Source organism: Amborella trichopoda, chromosome 12 (assembly GCF_054954075.1).
Source record: "Amborella trichopoda isolate Santa Cruz 75 chromosome 12, AtrichopodaSantaCruz75HAP2 v2.0, whole genome shotgun sequence".
Classification (NCBI taxonomy): domain Eukaryota; kingdom Viridiplantae; phylum Streptophyta; class Magnoliopsida; order Amborellales; family Amborellaceae; genus Amborella; species Amborella trichopoda.
The window spans coordinates 46,409,759-46,431,543 of NC_142347.1; the positions used below are offsets into that span (position 1 = coordinate 46,409,759).

A 21,785-nucleotide genomic window follows, 5' to 3' on the forward strand; every position below is an offset into this window, starting at 1 on the left:
TGCCATCAAAATTTAATTTAAAACACTCCATAGTTGATATTTTCCATCTATTGGTAGGATGTAGATTGTAAAAACAATTCATCTAAGTTAATAAACACCTCTTCGTTTTTTCATACAAAAAAACCCTCAACAAAAAGCAAAGGATTTTGGATATAACACTCCGCATCTTCAATATCAGTCCTTCAAAAGCGCTCTTATTTCTATCTTTTCCATAGCTCCCCTAAAAATCTTCCAGGAAAAAATTCCAGTTTTAGCCAACCCTGGCAGATTAAGGAGATCCAAAATCCCTGTTAAGATTCCCGGCAACATTAAAGAGATTCCCATCTTCCTAAAGGCCCATTCCCAAATCTGAGAGGCAAAAGCACAGTACAAGAACAAATGCTCATTTGTCTCAGCTTCCTCCAAATCTGAGGCAAAACATCAACTAATTATAGTCGATTGATGTGTGTGGACTTTAGAGGGTGTGATTAATCATCTAATCGCCAAGACATCAATCTAAGGACATTGATCGATGTTTGTGGTGTGGCAAACTTGGGCTTGTAGAGCATTATAAATTATGCACATACAGTGTATGAAATATTCAAAGCCCCATTTAAACCTTGGGGTTAAGTGGGATTTGACCCAACCACCCAAGAGACATTTAAGTTATATAATACAACTTGGGCAATTTCCACTTTTGTTTAGAACATCTTTGAATTATGATATCATAATTATCATCTGAGGCTTATCCCAACCATTTGAATTATGATATAATACGATTATATTTTTGAGAATTGTATACCATGAGACCATTTATCTTTGGAATAAGCAGGTTAATAACTAATCCTGGCCATCCAATATCAATTCATATAAGTTAGAGTATGTCATAAAATGCGAGAATTTTTTTTTGAACTTTGAGCATGGTTGGTAGCACACTCCCAACCTTTCAATTTCAAATCTATCTGCTAGAAATGATTGTTATCTCTTTATACAAAAAGTAAATAGTCTTATTGTGTATATTTCCATATTTTTATTTGTTTTTTCGTATGTTTTTGTTTTGTTTCTTGAAGTAAATTTTTAAGATCCCACCTTTCAAAAAGTTTCTCAATGGAACATACTTTTTTTTTTAAAAAAAAAAAAATGTTTTAAATGGAGTATTGCTAACTATGATACATACATCACCCAAAAAAGAAAAAGAAATATGTACTCAACATGTATAGCATGTAGTGCACGCACCCTCATTGATTGTCTGCGATCGACATGACAACAGAGATGAATACATGGGTGTGCTGATCATTTCGATCATCCATTCAATGAGATTAGACTGCTTGTAACAATGCTATACTATACACATCGTGTGTAACCGTATTTTTTTCCTTTAAAAAATCGCTAAATATATATTTAAAAACAGAAGAAAAAAACAGAGAGAGAAAAGGGAAAAAGAGGTCTGTCTGATTTGAAGCAAAAGCAAATGTTGATTTATGCAAATATGTTGCAGGTAAGTTTGGATGATTTGAAGACTGAGTATTATACACTGGGGCATTATGTACTAGAGAAGGATAAATACGAGCCGGACAAGGAGTTCGTAGACTGTGGATCCGGATTAAGGTTTGATTATGGGAAGTTTTATGCTTCAAAGACATTTTATGAAGGGGGAAAAGGAAGGAGAATTTTGTGGGGGTGGATCAATGAGTCTGATAGTGTGCATGACGATGTGAAGAAAGGGTGGTCTGGGGTCCAGGTATGGTGTATAGTGAACTTTGCTTTTTTTTTGTAGTAACGCATTCCTTAAATCAGTGTTTAAAAAATTGGCAGGTAAGTTACCTGCCGGTTCCCAGACCTTTTATTTTGCCCTAGTTCTCACCCACTCCTAGAGATATTTTTTTTTTTAAATAACTTTTTCTATACAAAACCATAAAATATACACTATAGTAGTATATCGCTCATGCTTCTGTGGGCAGTCGAGCTGAGGAACTGTTTTGACCAAAAAAATAAAATAAAATTAGGCGACCATAAAAGTAGGTGAGGACTCATCACCCACAATACAATTCCTGGATAAATATGGATGGTGGATGTTGAGTCTAGGTACTCTAAGGCTTTTTATAAATTAATTATTTTATTTTTTAATGATGAGGTACTCTAAGGCTTTTTATAAATTAATTATTTTTATTTTTTAATGATGGACTTTTTAGTGATCTAATTAGTCATCTTTTTCCTAACCTTTTGCTTTTAAGGGCATACCAAGGAGCGTGTGGTTAGATAAAACAGGGCGACAACTGGTGCAGTGGCCTGTCGCTGAGCTAGAGACTCTACGTGGGGAGAGAGTTGACATAATCCAAAGGAAGCTCAACAGTGGATCAATTGTCGAGGTTCCTGGTGTGAAGGCTACCCAGGTTCGACTCGCCATTCTCCGTTTTTTAAAAAATTATTTTTATTTATGGGTTACATTTAAGTCTTTTTTTCTTTTTTTTTTTAATATTAAAACAGGAATTTATAAGAATAAAACTCAAAATGTCATGGCACTTTCCACCTTAGATTGGCTCTACCTTGGGTTCTCTCTCTCACTCAGTTTTTCTAGTATGGAATGTCTTTCTTTCCTTAATTGAGCTAATGGCTTACATGTTGCCAATAAGCAGCGCCTAGCCTGGCCCTACCCCCCCTACCTTGGTCCCCATAAGGCTGACCTGGATTGGGCCAAAGACGCTTGGGCCCAGCCCTGGTCCTATTAAGGACAAGCTGGGCCGAACTGGATCTACTTTGTATAGCCCAGGCCTCAGCCTGGCTCTGCCCAGCCCTTGGACCACTTTTTGGAGCCTAGGACTTGGTTTTTTAGGGCCAGACCTGCCTGGGACACCCAACCCAACCCATTTCCACATCTATTTAATATTGTAACAAATAACAACCATGGTCTGGTGAACCGAGAAGGATAAGTGATTTTGGTCCAGCTCGCGCTATCCCGGATGGGTGGAAACAAAACAAATTATAGAAAATAAAAAATAGAAAACTGGGAGAAAATTGGAGCTATTCCTTGTTCTTTGCACTAGCATCGTGCTCCAAGTCGAAGTCGCTCAATTTTTCTTAAAACATTGGTTAACTCCTAGGTTGATCAATGTTTGAAAATTCGGATTGGCATGAACTCACTAGGAGCCCAAGCCCGAGCCAAAGTACCACCGACTAAGTTAGCTTGGGAAAATTTTAAATAAGAATTTTAAAAAGTAATGAAAGAGGGAGACTGGTGATTCCTGAATTTTCCAGCCCATAATCGCTTGGCTTCCTATTCCTATCAGGGCTAGCTCCGGTGACTCCTGGGTTCGTCTGGCGATTTTTCGCAATCCGTTTCAAATCAACTCTACCCAAATCAAACATGTTGGATATTAAGTCTTTGAGTTTCAAGTTTCCAAACTCCAAAACTAAATGAATCAAATGCTTGGCTAATTTTGTGGGGTTCCATTTAGGTGGACGTGGAAGTAACATTCGACTTGAAGTCTAATCCAATGAACCAAGAAAATGTGGAAATTTTAGAGGAGAAATGGTTTAACAGCCCACAACTGGCTTGTAGTGAGATGGGAACATCTATGAGGAGTGGAATTGGGCCTTTTGGTTTGTTGGTTTTGGCCTCAAAGAATTTGGAAGAGCACACTGCTGTCTTCTTTCGAGTCTTTAAGTCTCCCTCAAGGAACAAGACCATGGTCCTAATGTGCAGTGACCAAAGAAGGTAAAGTTTGAAATAATCTCAATATTATATGCAAGTAATTGGACATTTGGTGGTAACTTTTATAGAATATCTTAAGGAAAATTGTTTCATTTAAGCTGGACCGCATATCTACAATATGCGGTCCCAAAGTATAAAGCATCCATCTTAAAGGTGAATACAAATAGGTGATCCCTCTAAAAACAATTGAAACTATCGGTCCAAATATTTTTTTAATAGAACTATTATTTTTAATTTTCAAAATTTATTTATTTTTTCATATTCATGATCTCCATATTAAAGATTACATATCCTTAAAAATTAAATCCACAAATCCATGTCAAAAATAGATTATTAAGAGATGACTCATTTCTACATGGATTCATATAAACCGTATCCATACCTTAATCGACATTAGAGGAATTACTTTTTAAGTTGTTTCACTCCGTACCCCTCAAAAAATATTTTGAAATATGTCTGAATTGCTCATTTTCGGAGTTTGGAACCTTAAAAATGTAAAGGCGTTTGAGTAATTTGACCCACCTGAGAGGCCCCAACCAAACGGAAGTGTCATTGCTTGTTTTGGGTGTGTCAAATTATTAAAACGCCAATGTTTGTGCAAGTTCCCTATTGTGAACAAGGGTAATTGGGTTTTCCGTTAAGATATTTTTCGAGGAAGTGAAATAAACATTTAAAACCAAACCCTGTTGTTAATTGAGAACTCTTGGACCTCTTGATGATTTTGTGACCCCCTGAATGATATTTTTAATAACTTTTAATAATTGCCATGGTAGTTAGAGTTTGAATTTCTCAATTCCTTACCCAAATAATTGGACAAGGGATAATATACTTTTGTTTATTAGGGGTAGACTTAAAAGTATCTTTTAACTTGCACCACCGACAAAGTATTTGTTCCTCATCGCATTGGCTTTTTTATCACTTCCATTGCATTTTTTATCACTCCAATGGCATGGCATCATTTAACAAGTGCCTATTGTTTTCTACTTAATATGATTTTCTCGTTTATCATCATCATCTTAGCTTTATTCCTGGACGAAAAATACCTAGCTTATTGTATTGAAAAAAGAGCCATATTGGCCTTTTTGGCTTCTTTTTTTTTTTTTTTTCTTTTCTTTTCTTGACAAACTTAGGCAGTGACCTCCCTCGCTCAAAATTGAGATCTCTTGTCATTAGAACCTAAGCCGAAGTACAAGAGACAAAAGGGCAGGTTAGTTTGCTTGGAATTTTTTTTTTGGGACAAACTTCGAGTGTTTGAATCAGTGTTTCGAGTATTTGAATCAGAGTTTGGAATAATGTTTTATCGGAAATTACCTAATTTCGATCAGGAATCATACCCTACCCGATCGGTTTTGAGAAGGAACCGAAAATACACCAGTCTCCCCCTAAATAACCCCCCTCCCTATTTTATTTTATTTTTAATTTTTTGGCTTTTCTAACTTTTTCTTAGATATTGTAGTTTGTCCTAATCCATGAACTTCTCTTTAACCGAATTAGTCTGTCCGATTGTTCCCTTTTTTTATTGATTGGATAAGGTAAAACCAGGCTGACGTTTTTTATGCTATTATTCCTACATGTTCTTTATTTTCTAAAAAAATCTAATTTAACCAATTTATTGCAGTTGGACCAGTTTGATAAACTGGATCCCCAACCACTTGGGTGGCTGATTCGATTCTGATATCATGTTCTAGTTTGACTACTAGTATCTTTTTTCCTTTCTTCTTTCCTTCTTTTCTTTTTTCTTATTTTTTTGTTGTTGTGAACTTTGGCTTTCCCTTGTCATCTTTTCTTTTTGCTTTAATAATTGATTTCAGACATTGTATACTATGAGCCATTTATTTGTGGCACAAATCATTTTTAATCGTTGGATGTGAAGTCCATTATATGAAAATGTGTCACAACATTGGAGAAATTTTATTTGGATTTTATGCCCAAACAATTACACATCTTCAAGCACTCGAGATCAAATCTGATGGTCAATGATTATATAATAAATAAAGAATCTCATTGTATAAATTCCTGAATTTAATGATAGTTTCTTGCTAATAATAGTTTCTAACCCACTTTTCATGAAAACAGGTCTTCTCTCGGGAAAGAGCTGGACAAGACACCGTATGGAGGCTTTGTGGATGTTGACTTGGCTGACGGGAAGATCTTCTTACGGACCTTGGTAGGCTATGATACACCCAAGTACATCTTTTCTTTTTTGCTATGGTACACCTTGGTAGGCTACGATACACCCTAGTAGATCCACCAGTCGTTTTAGTATACTAATGGTGAAGATGAAGTGCGTACGCAGCTCAGCCACATCCGATAGAGATTCATCTCCATGGTCCATTTCGTTTACGGATGTCCAACGGTTAGTTGCTTCTGTATATAGTCTACGGTTGGTGCACATGATGCGTACCTTTCAATTTCTCAATGGTCGTTTTTAGCAAAATTATTATCAGAAAATGACTAAACTTAATACAAGGCAATGTTTCAAAAAGCATATTGAGAAGCTAGCAATTCCAGGCCTAAACACCTTAGAAGCTAGCAATTCCAAGCCGAAACACCTTAGAATCAGTCTGGGTCTTCCCATGTTCTAATCATCATCATCAAAGTCTTTTTCCAACTAATTAGAGTCGGCTTTTCCCGTGGTCTAGTATTCTTTTCTTTTCTTTTTATTAATTAGAATCTAGTCTGAATCAAAATCGCCCAATTGGACTAAGGGGACTCAGACCGTGACTCAAACTTAGATCCTGCCAATTTGGAGCTTGACTCTGATTTTTGAAAGATTGACTATGGTACCTAAACATAAGAATTGATAAACAAACCTATTGAGTAACAGGTTGATCATTCCATCGTGGAGAGCTTTGGAGGTGGTGGAAGGACTTGCATAACTGCAAGAGTTTATCCGGAGCTGGCCATAGGAGAGGATGCCCACCTTTATGCCTTTAATTATGGATCAGTTGCTATAAATATTTCCAAGATTAGTGCATGGAATATGGGCTCAGCGGTGTAGTAGACCAGCATAAAAATTCGACAAACTCTATGTTTGTTATGTAAATGGTCTTTTTATGGGTTTCCAGTGTTATTTTGGATACTATATGCCACAACATTGCAGATGTATTTATCAAAAGAAAGAAATGCATTGCAAATGTTTATGAATATATGAAGAAGATGTATCCAACCATATAAGCATGAACACTTTGTTTAAGAGTTCTGTGAAATGGATTTTGGGGGAATTTATCGAAAGAGATAAATTATTTTATATTTAATTATTTATTTCTTTTAATTTAAAAAGGGTGTTTGCGTAAGGTTGCAACTTTAAACAATCCAATTAAGGCGCAACTTTAAATTTTGTTATAAATGTAATTTTGATATATAAAATTATTAGGATGGTTTGAGAATCTATTTTCTATCTTTAATTATAAAATTTTAACTCTAATAATGGTTCAAATCAAGTAGATCTATAAACACATGAAAATCTTGAAAATGGACGGTCCAGATAATGTGTTGCAAAATACACTATTTCACGTTCTCAAAATCTCTTTTTTTTTTTTCATTCATACATCTCGATGTCGATATGATCAATTAGAGGGTTTTTCAACATCCAAATTACCTTTTATGATAGATTTTTAAGGTGCATCTTTAATTCTACATTTTAAGGTTGCAACCTTATATAAAACTTTTCCATTTTAAAATAATCATCAAAATACAAGGAGTTGGAATAGTAGAATTAAGTAAAATGTCAAATAATTGGTGAGTAATATGCATTTTGATAACTTTGATATTTTTTTGGCCTCTTAAGGCTAATTTAATAAGTCGGTAGGGAAGTTCTTCCTCAAAATTAAATTGGTTTCTCAAATTCGATTCGAGCTACCCAAAAAAAAAGAATAATTTCTTTATACACCCTAAAAATCGTAGAAACTTTGGGTTTCCCTATAGAACCTAGAAACCATTATGTTAGGTAAGTTTTTTTTCAAAATTGTTGGCTTCTTTCTATAACCTTTAACATTATTGGGGAAGTACTTCTCTTCTTCTAAATTAAGAAAAAATTCGCTTTCAAACCACTTGAGTTCCACATCAAAGGACTTTGTTTATGCTGAAAGATTCCATGCTCCCTCAGGAGCATATCTTTCATTCACTCCCTCAAGTAATACCTCATTTTGGAGTAGTTTTGTGATCCCAAATTTTGAGAATGTAACCTCTTCAACCGGGCAACTAGTCTCTTAGAGGAAAATCATCGGCACTATATACCTGCCTGACCATCTAATTCTTGGACGGTTTTATCGAACTGTTTGAGAACTCAATATCTAAATTTATTATTATTATTGTTTAAATAACTTTCGTGCTCTGAAGTGAAATCCAAAATTTGGTTGAAAGAAATCCTCTTAGTAACTCTTTTGTCTAAGAGAGCAAGTGTACAGTGTGTGTACACGAGAGTACATTTGTATACACTCCCATTTAGTCTCCCCATCAAAGCGGTAGACCCTCTCTCTTGCACTGTTACACGAGCCCCCCTCTTCACCCAAATCTCATGTAGATGTGAATCTCTCTTTTGATTTATTTAATTTAGGTTTCATGTTTATCATGTTCTTCATCTCATCATGGAGTCATAATTTTCCTCTTTTATCTTTCCATTTTGTACATAATTTTCCTCTTTTTTTCTTTCCATTTTGTATTTTTTTCATTTTTCTTCTGGATGATAAAAATTAATCTCTCTTGAGATTGTTTGGTAAGATGGCTCTTTCTCTTGGGAAATTGGTGCATGAAATGGGACAGGCAATAAAAGTTTTTCAAGTACTTGAAAAGGGGCGATCTACGGTTTATTTCTGGAAAAGAATTCCATCCACATCATGTAAACACTTGCCAACGTGTGAAGTACAAACGGCATTGCAAGTGGCCTTGCACATATATTATTTATGTTTAGTGTGTTTTGCATATGCCTCATCTCCTTTTGATTCTTGAAACAAAAAAAAGAAAATAATATTTCCATAGTTAAGCATTACTTTTTCTCATCCAATGAGGTCGAACCTAGAACCCCTCTCTCTCCCTCTCTCTCTATATAAATACAAGATTATACCTTACAAAAGATTATGATTTTGGAAAGAACATGAAAGAAAACCTAGTATTTCTCCAAAGCAAAAATAGTAATATCTTTTTCTTCTTCCCAAATTATCGGACAAAGGTCCCTTGGCATTAGGAATGGAGTTATGCATGCGTGGTCAAGATGGTGGGGTGCTACAAGATGGCGTATTGAGTTTCATTTCTATTATGGGTAGGAAACCTTTCCTATTGATCTACCCAAACATTTTTTTTTTTTTTAAAAGCTCGCTTCACTTGGTGTTCTTCATTGTTAAAAAGTCAACGTTGAAATTTATCCTATATATATATATTAAATTTGGGATTAACATTTCCCTATGATTTTGCAGTAATTTCCTTTGATATGGACTACCAAGACTAAATGTGATGAGAGTAATCAGCATGAAATTTATATGGTTATCAAGAGCGATGATCATGGATTGAGCACTTGCCGCTAAATGCAATATATTCACATACCTACTTAAGAGTTATTTTAGGACCTAAGAGGGAGGAATCGGACATGTAAATTCAAGAAACAGCAAAGTTTACACTAACATTTAATACCTACTTAATCATTTTGCTTCATATTTTACGATTGATCCTCGTGTCTTTTTGGTACTTTTTGAACTATTGTTAACTGTTAGAAACTAAAGTGGATTGGAATTATTTGTCAACGGCTGATGTGAGGAATAAAGTGCCCCAAGCACTCGTAGTAATTTTCAAAACAGTAAAAAACCATTAGTTTGAAACTGCACAAGGTAAAAAAATACATTTGACATCTTTGTGTACTTCCAAATCATATGTGGAACTCATTGATCCATAGATGAGTGTACCATCATACGGTTCGAGATGAGTGTGACATTTCTTTTATAACGGCTTTGTATGCCTTCAATTTTCGATGCGGAACAAGTCCTACTTGTTCTCACTACCATTTTTAGACGGGGTGACTAAAATGGAGGCGTCTCTACCACTTTTACGGGTGAATAAATGAAGCCAATAGCGTAATAAACGTTGTAAATAATAGTAACTCATGCAAAAATAAATTTGTTTATTTATTTATTTTTATTAAAATCTGATTACAAATTTATATTTTGAGCCATAATGCAAACCGGTTTTGGGGGGTTTTGAAAAATCATGTTTAGAAAACTAATAATTTCCTGAATAAATGCAGGAGTTTTGATACATACATATCGTTTATTGATGTTCAATATTTTTTTTTTTTTTTAAATTATCTCAAATTTTATTTAGTTATTTTTTATTTGTTAGTGAAAAAATCATTTTTTAATATTTTTTAATGTCATAATATAAAAATTTATAAATGGTTTTATATTTTTAAAAATCTTATAATATGGAAGTGTTTTTCAATATTTTTTTGAATTATGTTTGATGTAATATTATAATATTGTGATTAATAAATATGCACTAATAACAAAATATTGTATTTTATTTATTCATTTATTTATATTGAAATGACATAATGTATTTTTTGTTATAGTTGTATATAAGATTTTCTTAAATGAGATGTTATTATAAAACATAGTTTAAATTTATTATTATTTGAATAGTAAAATAATTATAAAATCTAAAAGAATCATTCTAATATTATAGTTGGTTAGGTTATGATAATTTTTTATGAGTAGACGTAGTTTACAGATGTATGATGTGATACTAATTTTACATTATAAATTTCTTTTTTTTAAAAAAAGATAAAAAATAAAAAAATAAAATTATAACATGGAAGTGTTTTTTAGTATTTTTTTGAATCATGTTTAATATAATATCATTATATTAATATATAAGTATACATACATTCATACATGGAAACATCTCCATATTAATGTATTTTTGCAAATGAGAAAATTACATAATGTAACAAACTTATAATTTATTTGAAACTCGACAAACACTGTTTTTCGGGATTTTTAGTGATTTTTTAAATTCTTTTGAACCCACAACCGGCTGATCCAGCTGATTCTCTGATAAGAATCGTTGATCCACCGATCTCAGACAGTTTTTTGGGTGCCCGATCTGGGTCACCAATCCACTTTTGTTAAACCTTGATTGGAACTGTTTATTCCAAATTGCTCATTGAAATTCTAGTGAATGATTCGAAACTAATGTATTTTTTGAGAAAAAATAAAAAAATATAAAAATGGGACATGAATATAGAACATTAAGAATGGGGGACATTTTCTAAAAGGTGTGGTTTTTATAAGGTTGCAAGCTTAAACAATCCAATTAAAGTGCACCTCCAAATTTTATCATGTAATTTTGGTGTAAGAAATTATTAGGATTATGTTAAAATCTATTTTCATCTCCAATTATAAAATTTGAAACTCTAAAAATGGTAAAAATCATGTAGATCTATAAACATATGAAAATATTAAAAACTGAATGGTCTAGATAATGTGTTGCAAGATGTACTATTTCTAAGAGCCAAAATCTTTTTTTTTTTCTTTTTATATTCATCCATCTCAATGTCAAGATGATTGGTTAGAGGGTTTTTCAACATTTAAACAACCTTTTGCGATGGATTTTTTAGGTGCATATATAATTATACATTTTAAGGTTGCAACCTTATATAAACCTTCTTTTTTCTAAATAATACTAATTTTAAAGAATATCATTATAATTTTTTTATTAAAAAATCACAAGTATTCTATGTAACCAAGAAAACTAACATCCTAAGATTGAACAAAAACTGTCCACTTTATAGACACTTTATAGACAGTCTCCGAGTATTTTGGAACTGCAAATCTATTTTTAAGGAAAATTTATCGTATCACTCATAAGTGATAAACTATTTAATATTGGGTGTGGTTTGTATGGAGCCTTGGCTCTAGGCAATCAAATTAGAGCCTACTTTCAAATAGTGTTGAGAAATGTAGTTTTAAGACTGGAAATCTTTACGATACCCTTAAAAATATTTTTTCATATTTATTTATAAAGTTTAAAGCTTCAAAAATAGGGATAAACAAATCTACGAAAACTTGAAAATTTTAAAAATTAACAGTCTTAAAATGCATTACAAATGCACTATTTCCAAAACTTGAAATCTATTTTTTTCTTATATCCATACATCTTGATGCCAAGATGATCAATTTGAGGATATTTGGGCACCAAAACAACCTCTTCTGTGAAAGTTTTGAGGTAGACTAAAATTTGATTGTTTAGAGCCTCGGCTCTATAGAAACTTCTCCCTTTAATATTCTACGTATTTTGAACCATCCCAAATCAAGACCATGAGTTTTTTTTATGGGTATTTTGAAATTAAATAAAAAATATTGATAAAGTCTTAAAGTATTTATTTTAGGAATGCAGGCTTGACAATAAATATATTTTTTAAATATAAATTGATCCTAATTTTTAAAGAATATATAAGATTTGACATGGAGATCATAAATATGGAACAAAAAAAGTTGAAACCTAAAAATAATAATTATATTAAAAAAACATTAGGAGTGTTAGCTACAATTGTTTTTAGATAGACCACCTACTTGCATCCATCTTATACCTATGGGCTTTATATTGTAAAAATGTGGTCTAAAATGAAACAATTTTCTTTTTCTTATGGATAATTTGATATTTTATTAAATATTTTTTTAGATAATTCAATGGTGGGAATTGAGATTGAGATATAGCGATGTTAAACATCAGCGACTAAGAATCCCAAATTTTAAGCAATATACCCAACCAAAATTTTCCTAACAACTTTCTTAAAAAAGCCATGTTTTTTAACAAATTATCCCCCATACAAACAATTTAATTTTTTTTTAATGACAATACCCTTCCTTTGTATAACAAATTATTTTCGCTGGAAAGGGCGGTCAGGCATTTGAAAGAGGCGGTCGAGCCATTATTTTTCTAGAATGGGCAATCCGACGTTGGGGTATGATGCTATTAGAGAAAGGGGCATTCCGATTAAGTTTTGAAGCCACGGTACTAGCATTTTGAAGGAGCAATATTGCGTTTTTAAAAGGCGGTTAGCTTTTCGTTAAAAAAATAAACTTTTTGTATTAGGGATATTTGTGAGGAAAAACAGTTTTTGGGGGAAAGTTGCTTCCTAAAGCTAGGTCGGATAAATTGATTAAAAAGTCTTGAAAAAATACGGACTAAATACACAGATTTGTCTTGCGGGAGCACACAGTCGGCAATCGATAAAGAATCAAACATTTTCCCACCATAAGGCGCCAAAAGCCATACCCCTTTCTCCTGGTCTCTCACCGGAATCATCCCAGGGCCCACCTGTTGTAGCCCTCTCTCTCCAATGAAATCCAGCCACGTGTGATTTAGCCCGACCTTTTACCCACTATAGCCGGTAATCTGAACCGGTTTCCCGCCCCTTTGCCAGAGACAAAAACCCAGGTTCCTCTTAACCCAACCACGGTTTAACATAAACCCACTCGAGTTAACTTCTCCCCTTTAATGAAAAATAGCCAATTTTTTTCTTTTATTTCCCAAATTTTTCTTGGAGTTAATAGACCTCAAGCCTTTCCATTTTCGGACCTGTAATCATAAATGGGTTTCCAAGTTTTTGGGTGAGTGATTGATTGGGTTTCCTTTTTTGCGTTTCTGTTATCGGTTACTCTTCTACTTCGATTTAATGGCTAAATAGAGATTTGTTTTAAATGCCCATGATTCTCTCTGTCTCTCTACTTTTCTAGTCTTGTGTGTTTAGTATTTACTATACTTGATATACTTTGAAGAAGGTGTTTGTTTTTTTGTTCAGTTTATGGGTTGTCTTAGTTATTTGATCTCTCCATAGCTTAGAGCTATGGCTATATAAGAGTTTTGCAGCAATTGGGTTTTGGTTTTTTGTTTTGTTTTAGCAGGGGATCACTGTTTCAGTTTTCCGGAAGAGAAGAATTTTGGGTTTGAGAGGTTGCCGAGTAACGAGAGTGTGGGGACAAAATGTTGCCGGAAAGTGGCCGGGAAAGTGGCCGGGAAAGTGATTTTCCGGCGGGGTTGAGGGTTCTTGCAGTTGATGACGATCCAACTTGCCTCAAGCTTTTGGAGGGTCTTCTTCGTAGGTGCGAATACAAAGGTCGTCTTTTTCCCCCTCCTCTCTCCCCCTCTCTCTCTCTCTCGTTGGAGTTATATTTTGGTTTCTTTGTTTTTGAATAAAATGTTATTTTTTGTTGTTTTGGTTAACTGCTTCATAGCTGGTTAAGAGAGTTTGATTCTTGTAAGACCACTGGAAATAAACCATTTAGAATCCCTAGGAATTTTAAACTTTTTGGTTTGCTTATAGTCTTTGGAATTTGTAGATTGGTTGATTTCCGATTAATCGACATAATTTGTTGGCTATTGAAGCGTTAATGGTTATTCCTATGGTTTGTAACTGCATCTGGAGCGAATTTATAGTACTACGGAAAATTATCTTTTCAACTTTAGTTTCATTAAGATTGATTGATTGTCTATAGTAGCTAGAATTCTTCTTATAACGTATATTGAATTCTCTGAAAATTGAACTATGACTGGCCTATGTAGAGGTAAAAATATGGGGTTCTACAAGTTTTAAAAGGCCATTGATTGGCTTTTGCTGTTGCAGTTTAAAAGTTTGTCTTTTAAGATTCTTAGTATCAGGCTGCTGGTTTTTGCAGTTACCATAACTGGGCATGCTATTACGGCTCTGAAATTATTGAGGGAGAAGAAGGGTGAATTCGACTTGGTGATAAGTGATGTTCATATGCCGGACATGGACGGTTTCAAGCTTTTGGAGCTCGTGAAAATGGAAATGAATCTACCTGTTATCAGTATGTGCTGACTTTTGCTTACAGTAATTTTTCATTTGTTTCAGAAAAAGAAAAATCCATTTATTTTCTTCCAGCAAAACACTTCAGTCACACTTCAGTTGTAACTTGATATGAATTATTTATTACCAGACTGATATCCATATTTTTGCAGTTTCTATCCTTGAATTATAAACTTTAAGCTCAGTTTACATGTAATTTTTGTTCTGTCTTGCTCAAGATAAATTCCTCAAATTGGACATTCACTGGAGTTTATGCATTTCACATGAATCATCTTTTGTATTCCTCTTAGAAAAAGTGCTCCAAACTTTGTAAGCATTTGTAGCATGCCATGCATTACTTATTTTGAGAAAGACTTGAAAAAGAAAAATCATTATTGTCTTTGTATTCAGTGGTATCTGTAAATGGGGACACAAATGCTGTGATGAAGGGCATAAATTGTGGGGCTCGTGACTATCTGCTGAAGCCTGTTCGGTTTGAGGTTCTGAAGAACATATGGCAGCATGTCATAAGGAAAGGGAAAATTGCTCATGGGGATTCTAACAACCATGGTGATGATGACAATAGGCGTAACTGTGGAATGGATGATTCTAAGGGTACTTCTACCATCAATGAAATTGGATCTACCAAGAAACATACAGATCAAAACGAGAGAGAAGGTGATGAAGGGGATGATCATGATAGTGAAGATCCTTCAGCTCTAAAGAGGCCAAGGGTTATTTGGACATCTGAGCTCCGGCAAAAATTTGAGGCAGCTGTTCACCATTTAGGCATTGAAAGTGAGTTTAGGCCCCATAAAATATTTGATGAATTCAAATGCATATATGATTATATAAAGGAGTTTTATGTCTTGATTATGTCCTCTTTTGTGTATTGACTCAGAAGCTGTTCCTAAGAAGATACTGGACCTTATGAATGTTCCATGGCTAACTCGGGAAAACGTTGCAAGCCATCTGCAGGTTAGACCGTACTGCATGATAATTATTTTTTAGTCATAATATATGTTGGTGCTGATTTTCTGGCTATATGATTTAAATAAAGTGTATTAACTGGGCTGCGATTTGTTGATCCAATATTTTTGATTATAGCAATGACCTCAAATTCGCTTTGGAACTGGCTCTTGGGTAAAACATCATTTCTCTTCTTAATTTTAAATATTGGGAATATGATTGTGATGAAAAGGAAAGATGTGTAATATACACCCGTTAATTTTTCTCATTTATCCAAATGTTCACACTTAGACTATTCACATTCACAGTTAAAAAAGATAAGAAAATGAAAACTGTTTACAACTTTAGTATAATATCAAACTAACTTAGGATCTATGCTCAAAATCACAAAATCTTAATTAAGAAAAAGAAGTTATAGTCGCCAATCAAAAAATAAAAGGAAAGAAAGTTTAAGTCGGGCAATAATATATAAACTAAATATGCTATCCCAATACTAGGGGTCATGGGATTTCATTAATTGCAGAAAATAAAAACTATTTAAAAGAAATCAATTGTAAAATATGTTATATTCTTGTGGGTTTGTGCAACACGTGTCATTAGCTACTATATTTGGAATTCTTGAGTATATTACTACGCACATATATGTATATTGTAGAAGTATTTTTCTGAGTGAATTCTAAATAGGCCTTTCTTTTGCAGAAGTATAGGTTGTCTTTAAAAAAGAGAGGATCTATTCAGAGCCACCTATATGATATGTATTCCCCATTAAGGGGACATGGTTCATCCTATTTTTCCTTGGATTCGAATGGTGGGTTTGGTGGAAAAAGACATAATGGTGCCCTTATCTCTTTTGATGCACAAAATTCTTTGGATAGGTTTAACGGCTGCAGAGGTTTTGGAACAGATGGTTTTAATCCTTCACGGATTATTCAATTCAATTGCTCTCAAGATATGAGAAGTTTTGGAAGTTATATCAGAAGGCCTCAACGAATACCATTTCCTATAAACCAGCATGATAATGGGTTTCCGGCAATTATTGAATTAAATAAATTACAACAAATGCAAGATCTTCCTGAATTTGGGGATAGTAATATTTCTATTGGCTCCACCGTTTATGTTCAACAACCACTTGCTTCTATAAGTAATTTTAGTGGTGACACTTTTACATCTAACAGCTGTTGCATTCCAGATTTGTTAACCACTCCTTTCATGGGAAATGCACAGCAACAAGTCGAGTATGATGGCCTACAAGGTGATTCTTCTCCTTCTATAGTACTACCTATTAAGTGTATTCCAACATGTGATTCCATGCCAATACGTTCCTTTTTTTATTTGGTACCTGCCAACCCACATTCTTTTAAAACCCATATTGGTAGTGAAAGTTTGACTCAATCTCTGATTTTTTTTTTCCTTTTACTTGTATTTACTTTCAACTGTTCCTAGTAGAAACTGCTACCAGATTTCAATTCAAAATCTACTATTTTGATATTTAAGCCTAGAGAATGTAACTGTTGAGAAACCTACTCGACCTTGCTAAATACTAGCACTTTTTTTTGTAATGCAGGGAATTCTGATAAAAACATTGCTTTCTATGATTCATGCGATTCCATGCAAAGTGGGCTTTTGTTAATTGGTAGTGCCCCAAGCCAGCAGTCTGCAGGTGCTTCTGTGATTGGTCTCGATTCATCACTTATAGAAGCAGGCTCCAGTATGCTTTTAAGTGGTTTTAGGGATAATGATGGTTTTTTGCCGGAGGAATCATTTGAAAGCCATAAAGAAAACAGTGGTGCCATAATTTCTCGGTCAATTGATAGTTTTTTACCGAGCCATGAATCTGTGCCCCCTTTAGGACAATCGAACCTTGGTGCCTGCCGTGCTAGTCTAGACAGAGAGATTACATTACTGCCAAATGAAGGAGTTTCAATGTTTTCAAAACCTGGCACCGGAGATCCAGTGATGGAAAGCAACCATATGGACTTGACAAATAAATTTGCTGGGCCGTCGAGATTGCAAAGTGTGTTATACCCTTCTGATGGTGGAAATTCTTCCAATGTTCTCCTTGGCATGATGCAGCCGGTGAGATGCCTTGTTTTCAGTTGATCCTGGTTATTGCATAAATTGTTTGCTTGTGTGTCATTGTGTTTGAACTTAGATTAGGTATTTCACCTTAATTTCATTTTGGTGATACGCTATTCTGGTGTCGAAGGTTTCTGGTGTCTAAGGTGTTGTGCTTACTGTGTTCATCTATAGATGCATGCACACTGGGGTAATTGGGTCTCTACATGGTATATGCACTTGTGTTCCTGAAAGTCTCATTGGATTTCACATTACCGGGCAGTTATATATTCTTCTGGGGAGGTGGTAGTCATATACTCTTCTGAAGAGGTGTTCTTGCAAGTGAATTGTTTTTCTCAACCGATTGTTTGTTTTTTTTTTTTTTTTTTTGGGCAATCGTGTGTTGACTCTAGCTAGGAGGATTTGTATATAGGTTTCATGGAGCTTCATTTATGCATCTTAGAGATGGATTTGGGATCCAACAATTTTAGGGCTTGACAATCTATACCATGATGAAAATGAAAAAGAAAAGAAAAAAAAAATCGTCATCATCCGGTCTTTATACCAACTATTTGGAGTATGCTACACGAATCTTGTTCTGCCATTCTTCTCTTTCAAAGACTATACCCTTAGTGAGACTATAAGTATCGTATCACGTCTTACTACTTGCATCCACATCCATTTGGGATGATTTGATTCCGTCTTGTCTCTTTTTTTGTAATCATCATTATAATTGTATGGCTTTGTTGTTATTTGCAGGAGTATTCAGATAAGATATTTGATGATGTTTCTTACCCTCCAGGGGCTTGTGTATGAGTTTGGCTTATGATGTGCCCTTGGTCTGGGTAGTCAGGGTGGCGGACCTACAACGTGACATCAAGGGTTCCATTCCTCCCCTGTTAACATATGTCCAAAAAAGGAAATTTTACCGTCCTTGTAGAGAAAGATATTATGGTCCTTGAAGTGTCCATTTTGATGGTCCTTGAAGGAGTGTACCTTATGTAAATATTATTAATTGGAAGACCACACATGAGTCAGTTTTGTTATCCTTGGCTCGGCGTTCTCTGTTTTGCCATGTGTATTTTGTTTTTTTCAAAATTAAAGTGAGGCATTTGGTGTAATAGAGTAAAATGCCATGGTGAAGAATGAAAGGGATTATAACTACATGTTCTTGCTTGCTTTATCAACCCATTGAGAATGACTTCAATAATAGATCTCTAAGATACATTGCTAGAAGGATTTTTTTTGGGCTTAAGTGCTGTGTATCATCTTTTATTTAAAAAATATAAAAAAATTTATTTATTTTTTAAAAAAAAGTGATTTTGAATTCTAGAATATGTAGGTCTATTGTCCATCAAATGAATGGCCTGTGTCCATTGCAACTGAGACCTATTTTTTCCTCACTTTTGTTGGGAATTCAAAGTAAAATTCTTTGATATTGATAGCAAAATTTGGTTTAGAGTGGCTCGCACTACAATATGGTTCGCTCGGCTAATAGACCTTTTCTCAGCTGAATTTGATAAGGATGGAAATACAAAAAGAAGAGGGATGAAAGAGGATATTATAAATTTATAATGTTTCTTATAATTTTGACTTTTTTTTTTAAAAAAACCTACAATTGATCATCTCGACCTGATGCATGGATATTGAGGAAAAAAATTTTAATCTTTAAAAATATTGCATTTTGTAACACGGAATTCATTTTAAAAAATTTAAAGTGTTTATAGATATTCTTGATGACCGTCTATTTTTAAAATTTTAAAATTGAAAATTGCCGTATTAGAGAAGGTGTGGTTTTTTACTCTCACCTGGTCACTCCACCCTCTCTCTTATTCAAATTATTCAAAACCTCCTCTTGCTGAAACTGCTTAATACTAGAAACCTAATAATTGAGAACAAACATAAGTATTTCCCGATGTTGTCGTCGGTTTGGTGAGAAAAATAAATTAATTTGGTGCTTCAGCCGATTTGGGGGTAGATTTTGGATTTTTTTATTAAATATAAATAAATTCAAATTTTATATATAAAGATATAAAAAAAAGTAAAAAAATTAAAAAATATGTATATTTTTATAGAGATATTTTTTTGCTTGGGCCGAAGAGGCCAAAGCTTAAGCCAAATCTACCCGAAACATACCTGAATCTGATTGAAGCAGCTCGATTCCGATCAAAGCAGCAACACCAATATATAAAAAATAATGAAAAACTTAAAAATAAATATTCAAAAGTAAAAAATAAAAAACTTAGGGCTAGTTTGGATGTACCTAAAATTGGAATAATTTTGCGATTCTTATCAAAAAAATCTTGTTAAACCGACTTTGATTGTTTAGACAACTGCACATTTTTGTCATATTTTTAGATTGAAAAAAAAAAATTACATATCTAGGCAAAAATTGCCATCTTCAAGTTAGACTTTGGAATTTTTTGGCTGGAGTCGCGTTTCTTGCGCCTCTCACTCTCTACCCCTCTTCCCTCTCCTTCCGGCTTTTCCCTCGTTTCCTCCAGCTCTCTCACATGCGCGAGAAGAAAACTCAAAGCTCTGCGCTCTTTCTCTCTCTCTTAAAAGCGCTTATCACCATCTTCCTCGTTTTGCCCTGATGGGACGTTACCATTTTTTGAAAGGTTCATAGCCATGGTTGTGGAGGTGAAAGCTGAGAGCTGTAAGCAAACGGATTTCTATTCTAGGGCTCTTAGTGTTTCAGATTGGACATCCACAGGAACCCTAGTCGCATTAGGGTTTAATGGAGGGTTGGATGCTCTTACGGTTTTGAGAAGTGGATTGCAGAGGGAGAGACTCTGAAATGCATGCATTTTACACGAAAAGTTAGGGTATTATACAAAGCGTTATGGAGGTGAGAGATATCCATCAATTTAGGGTTTTGAGAAAGAGTGGTCTGTAGAGAGAGATTGTGAAATACGGGGGGTTTATACATAGAAAATCAACGTCTTATAGATGTTATGAAGGTGAGAGACATCCATTAATTTAAAGTTCGAGAAAAAGTGGATTGCAGATGGAGAAACTCTCCAGTACATGGTTATTGCATAGAAAGTTATGGCCTTGTCAAAGTAAACATTATCAAAAAAAAAAGACTAGGGCCTTGTAGAAGATATTATTGAGAGAGACAACCATTAACTTAGGGTTTTTAGAAAGAATGGATTGTAGAGAGAGAAACTGTTTGGATACGAGTTCCTCTTTTTAGAGGGGCTTTTCGATGCTTCTCTATCAGAGCTTTTCGATGCTTCTCGATCAAAGCTTCTCAGATGGTGGACACACTTCCATGTTGCAAGTCTCTCTCTCATGATCTTTGAATTCCGACGATTTTTTGCGTGAAAATGGCGAGATTTTGCCGGAAGTTATAATAACGGATTTGGGTCCTTTTCTGGTCGCGAAGATGGGGTATGGTTGATAGGGAACCAAGATGGGTAAAAGGTTTTTTGATAAATCAATGAAATTAGAAGTCCAAACAGCCTACCAAGATAATACAATAAGATGACAATGTTTTTCAATTGAGATGGAAACATTTGCATTTTTTTTTCGTTTTGAATATTTTTTTTCTTTGACATCCAAACTGGCCTATATATTATATAGATATTCGTTTGCTTGGACCCAAGAGGCTAAAGCTTCAGTTGAATCTGCCCAAAGCAGGTTTGAATTTGACCAAGGCGGCCCTAAGTAGCCTGAATCTGATCAGAGTGGCAATACCAAGCTTTGTTTCGCTTCGGTCTAAGCCTAAAAATCGAAAGCTGTGACCTCTTTGACTGAAGCGAAGTGAATTTAATAATACTAGTATTTCCTTTTGAACCAAAGGGATTAAATATACTACTTTAAAAATTTGAGCAAATATGTCCGGCACGAGCAAAATGTCTATTGGCTCAAAAAATGTGCTTGGGAAGATCTTCTAGATTTAAAAATTTGAGATACACTTATATATCATTAGATTTTTAGAAAAAAAAAAAACTAGATTTTGAGCTCGTAGATATTTTTATCAGAGCATACACTTTGAGACGTTATTTTTGTTTTTGAATTTTTTTTTGTTTTTTTGGGTATTTAGATTATAAAGAATACATCCAAACTTTGGTCCTCAACATAGACAAATGATAATATAGGATCTTCCCTCATCCATGTGTGTAGGATCTCAATGGATCAATAGTAAAATTTGGCATGGATCTATAAAAAAGTCAAATCCGACATCCATACCACATTTTAAAGGTGATCTTTTGGAGTGCCTACATATATGGGTGGTACATGGGTGGGGGAAGGTCCTACGGGATC

General features: G+C 34.2%; 2 protein-coding genes across 3 annotated transcripts in view; both read left to right on the forward strand.

Annotated features, from left to right (window-relative positions):
- The window catches only part of LOC18435499 (beta-fructofuranosidase, insoluble isoenzyme 1), a 17,803-nt gene extending 10,963 nt beyond the window's left edge, over window positions 1-6,840 (forward strand). For both annotated transcript variants that reach the window (XM_011625525.3, XM_088854390.1), the window contains 5 exons: window positions 1,478-1,720; window positions 2,214-2,372; window positions 3,435-3,694; window positions 5,768-5,858; window positions 6,519-6,840. In XM_011625525.3, coding sequence (XP_011623827.2) covers window positions 1,478-1,720; window positions 2,214-2,372; window positions 3,435-3,694; window positions 5,768-5,858; window positions 6,519-6,692 — 927 coding nt within the window. In that variant the 3' untranslated portion in view covers window positions 6,693-6,840. The remainder of the gene's footprint in view (window positions 1-1,477; window positions 1,721-2,213; window positions 2,373-3,434; window positions 3,695-5,767; window positions 5,859-6,518) is intronic.
- A 6,778-nt stretch (window positions 6,841-13,618) lies between these two features.
- Window positions 13,619-18,559, forward strand: LOC18435500 (two-component response regulator ARR10). The gene is made up of 7 exons (XM_020668106.2): window positions 13,619-13,799; window positions 14,359-14,511; window positions 14,901-15,287; window positions 15,391-15,467; window positions 16,158-16,710; window positions 17,023-17,534; window positions 18,273-18,559. The coding sequence occupies exons 1-7, from the start codon at window positions 13,667-13,669 to the stop codon at window positions 18,327-18,329; spliced, it is 1,872 nt and encodes a 623-aa protein (XP_020523765.1). The 5' UTR covers window positions 13,619-13,666; the 3' UTR covers window positions 18,330-18,559.
- Window positions 18,560-21,785: the final 3,226 nt, after the last annotated feature.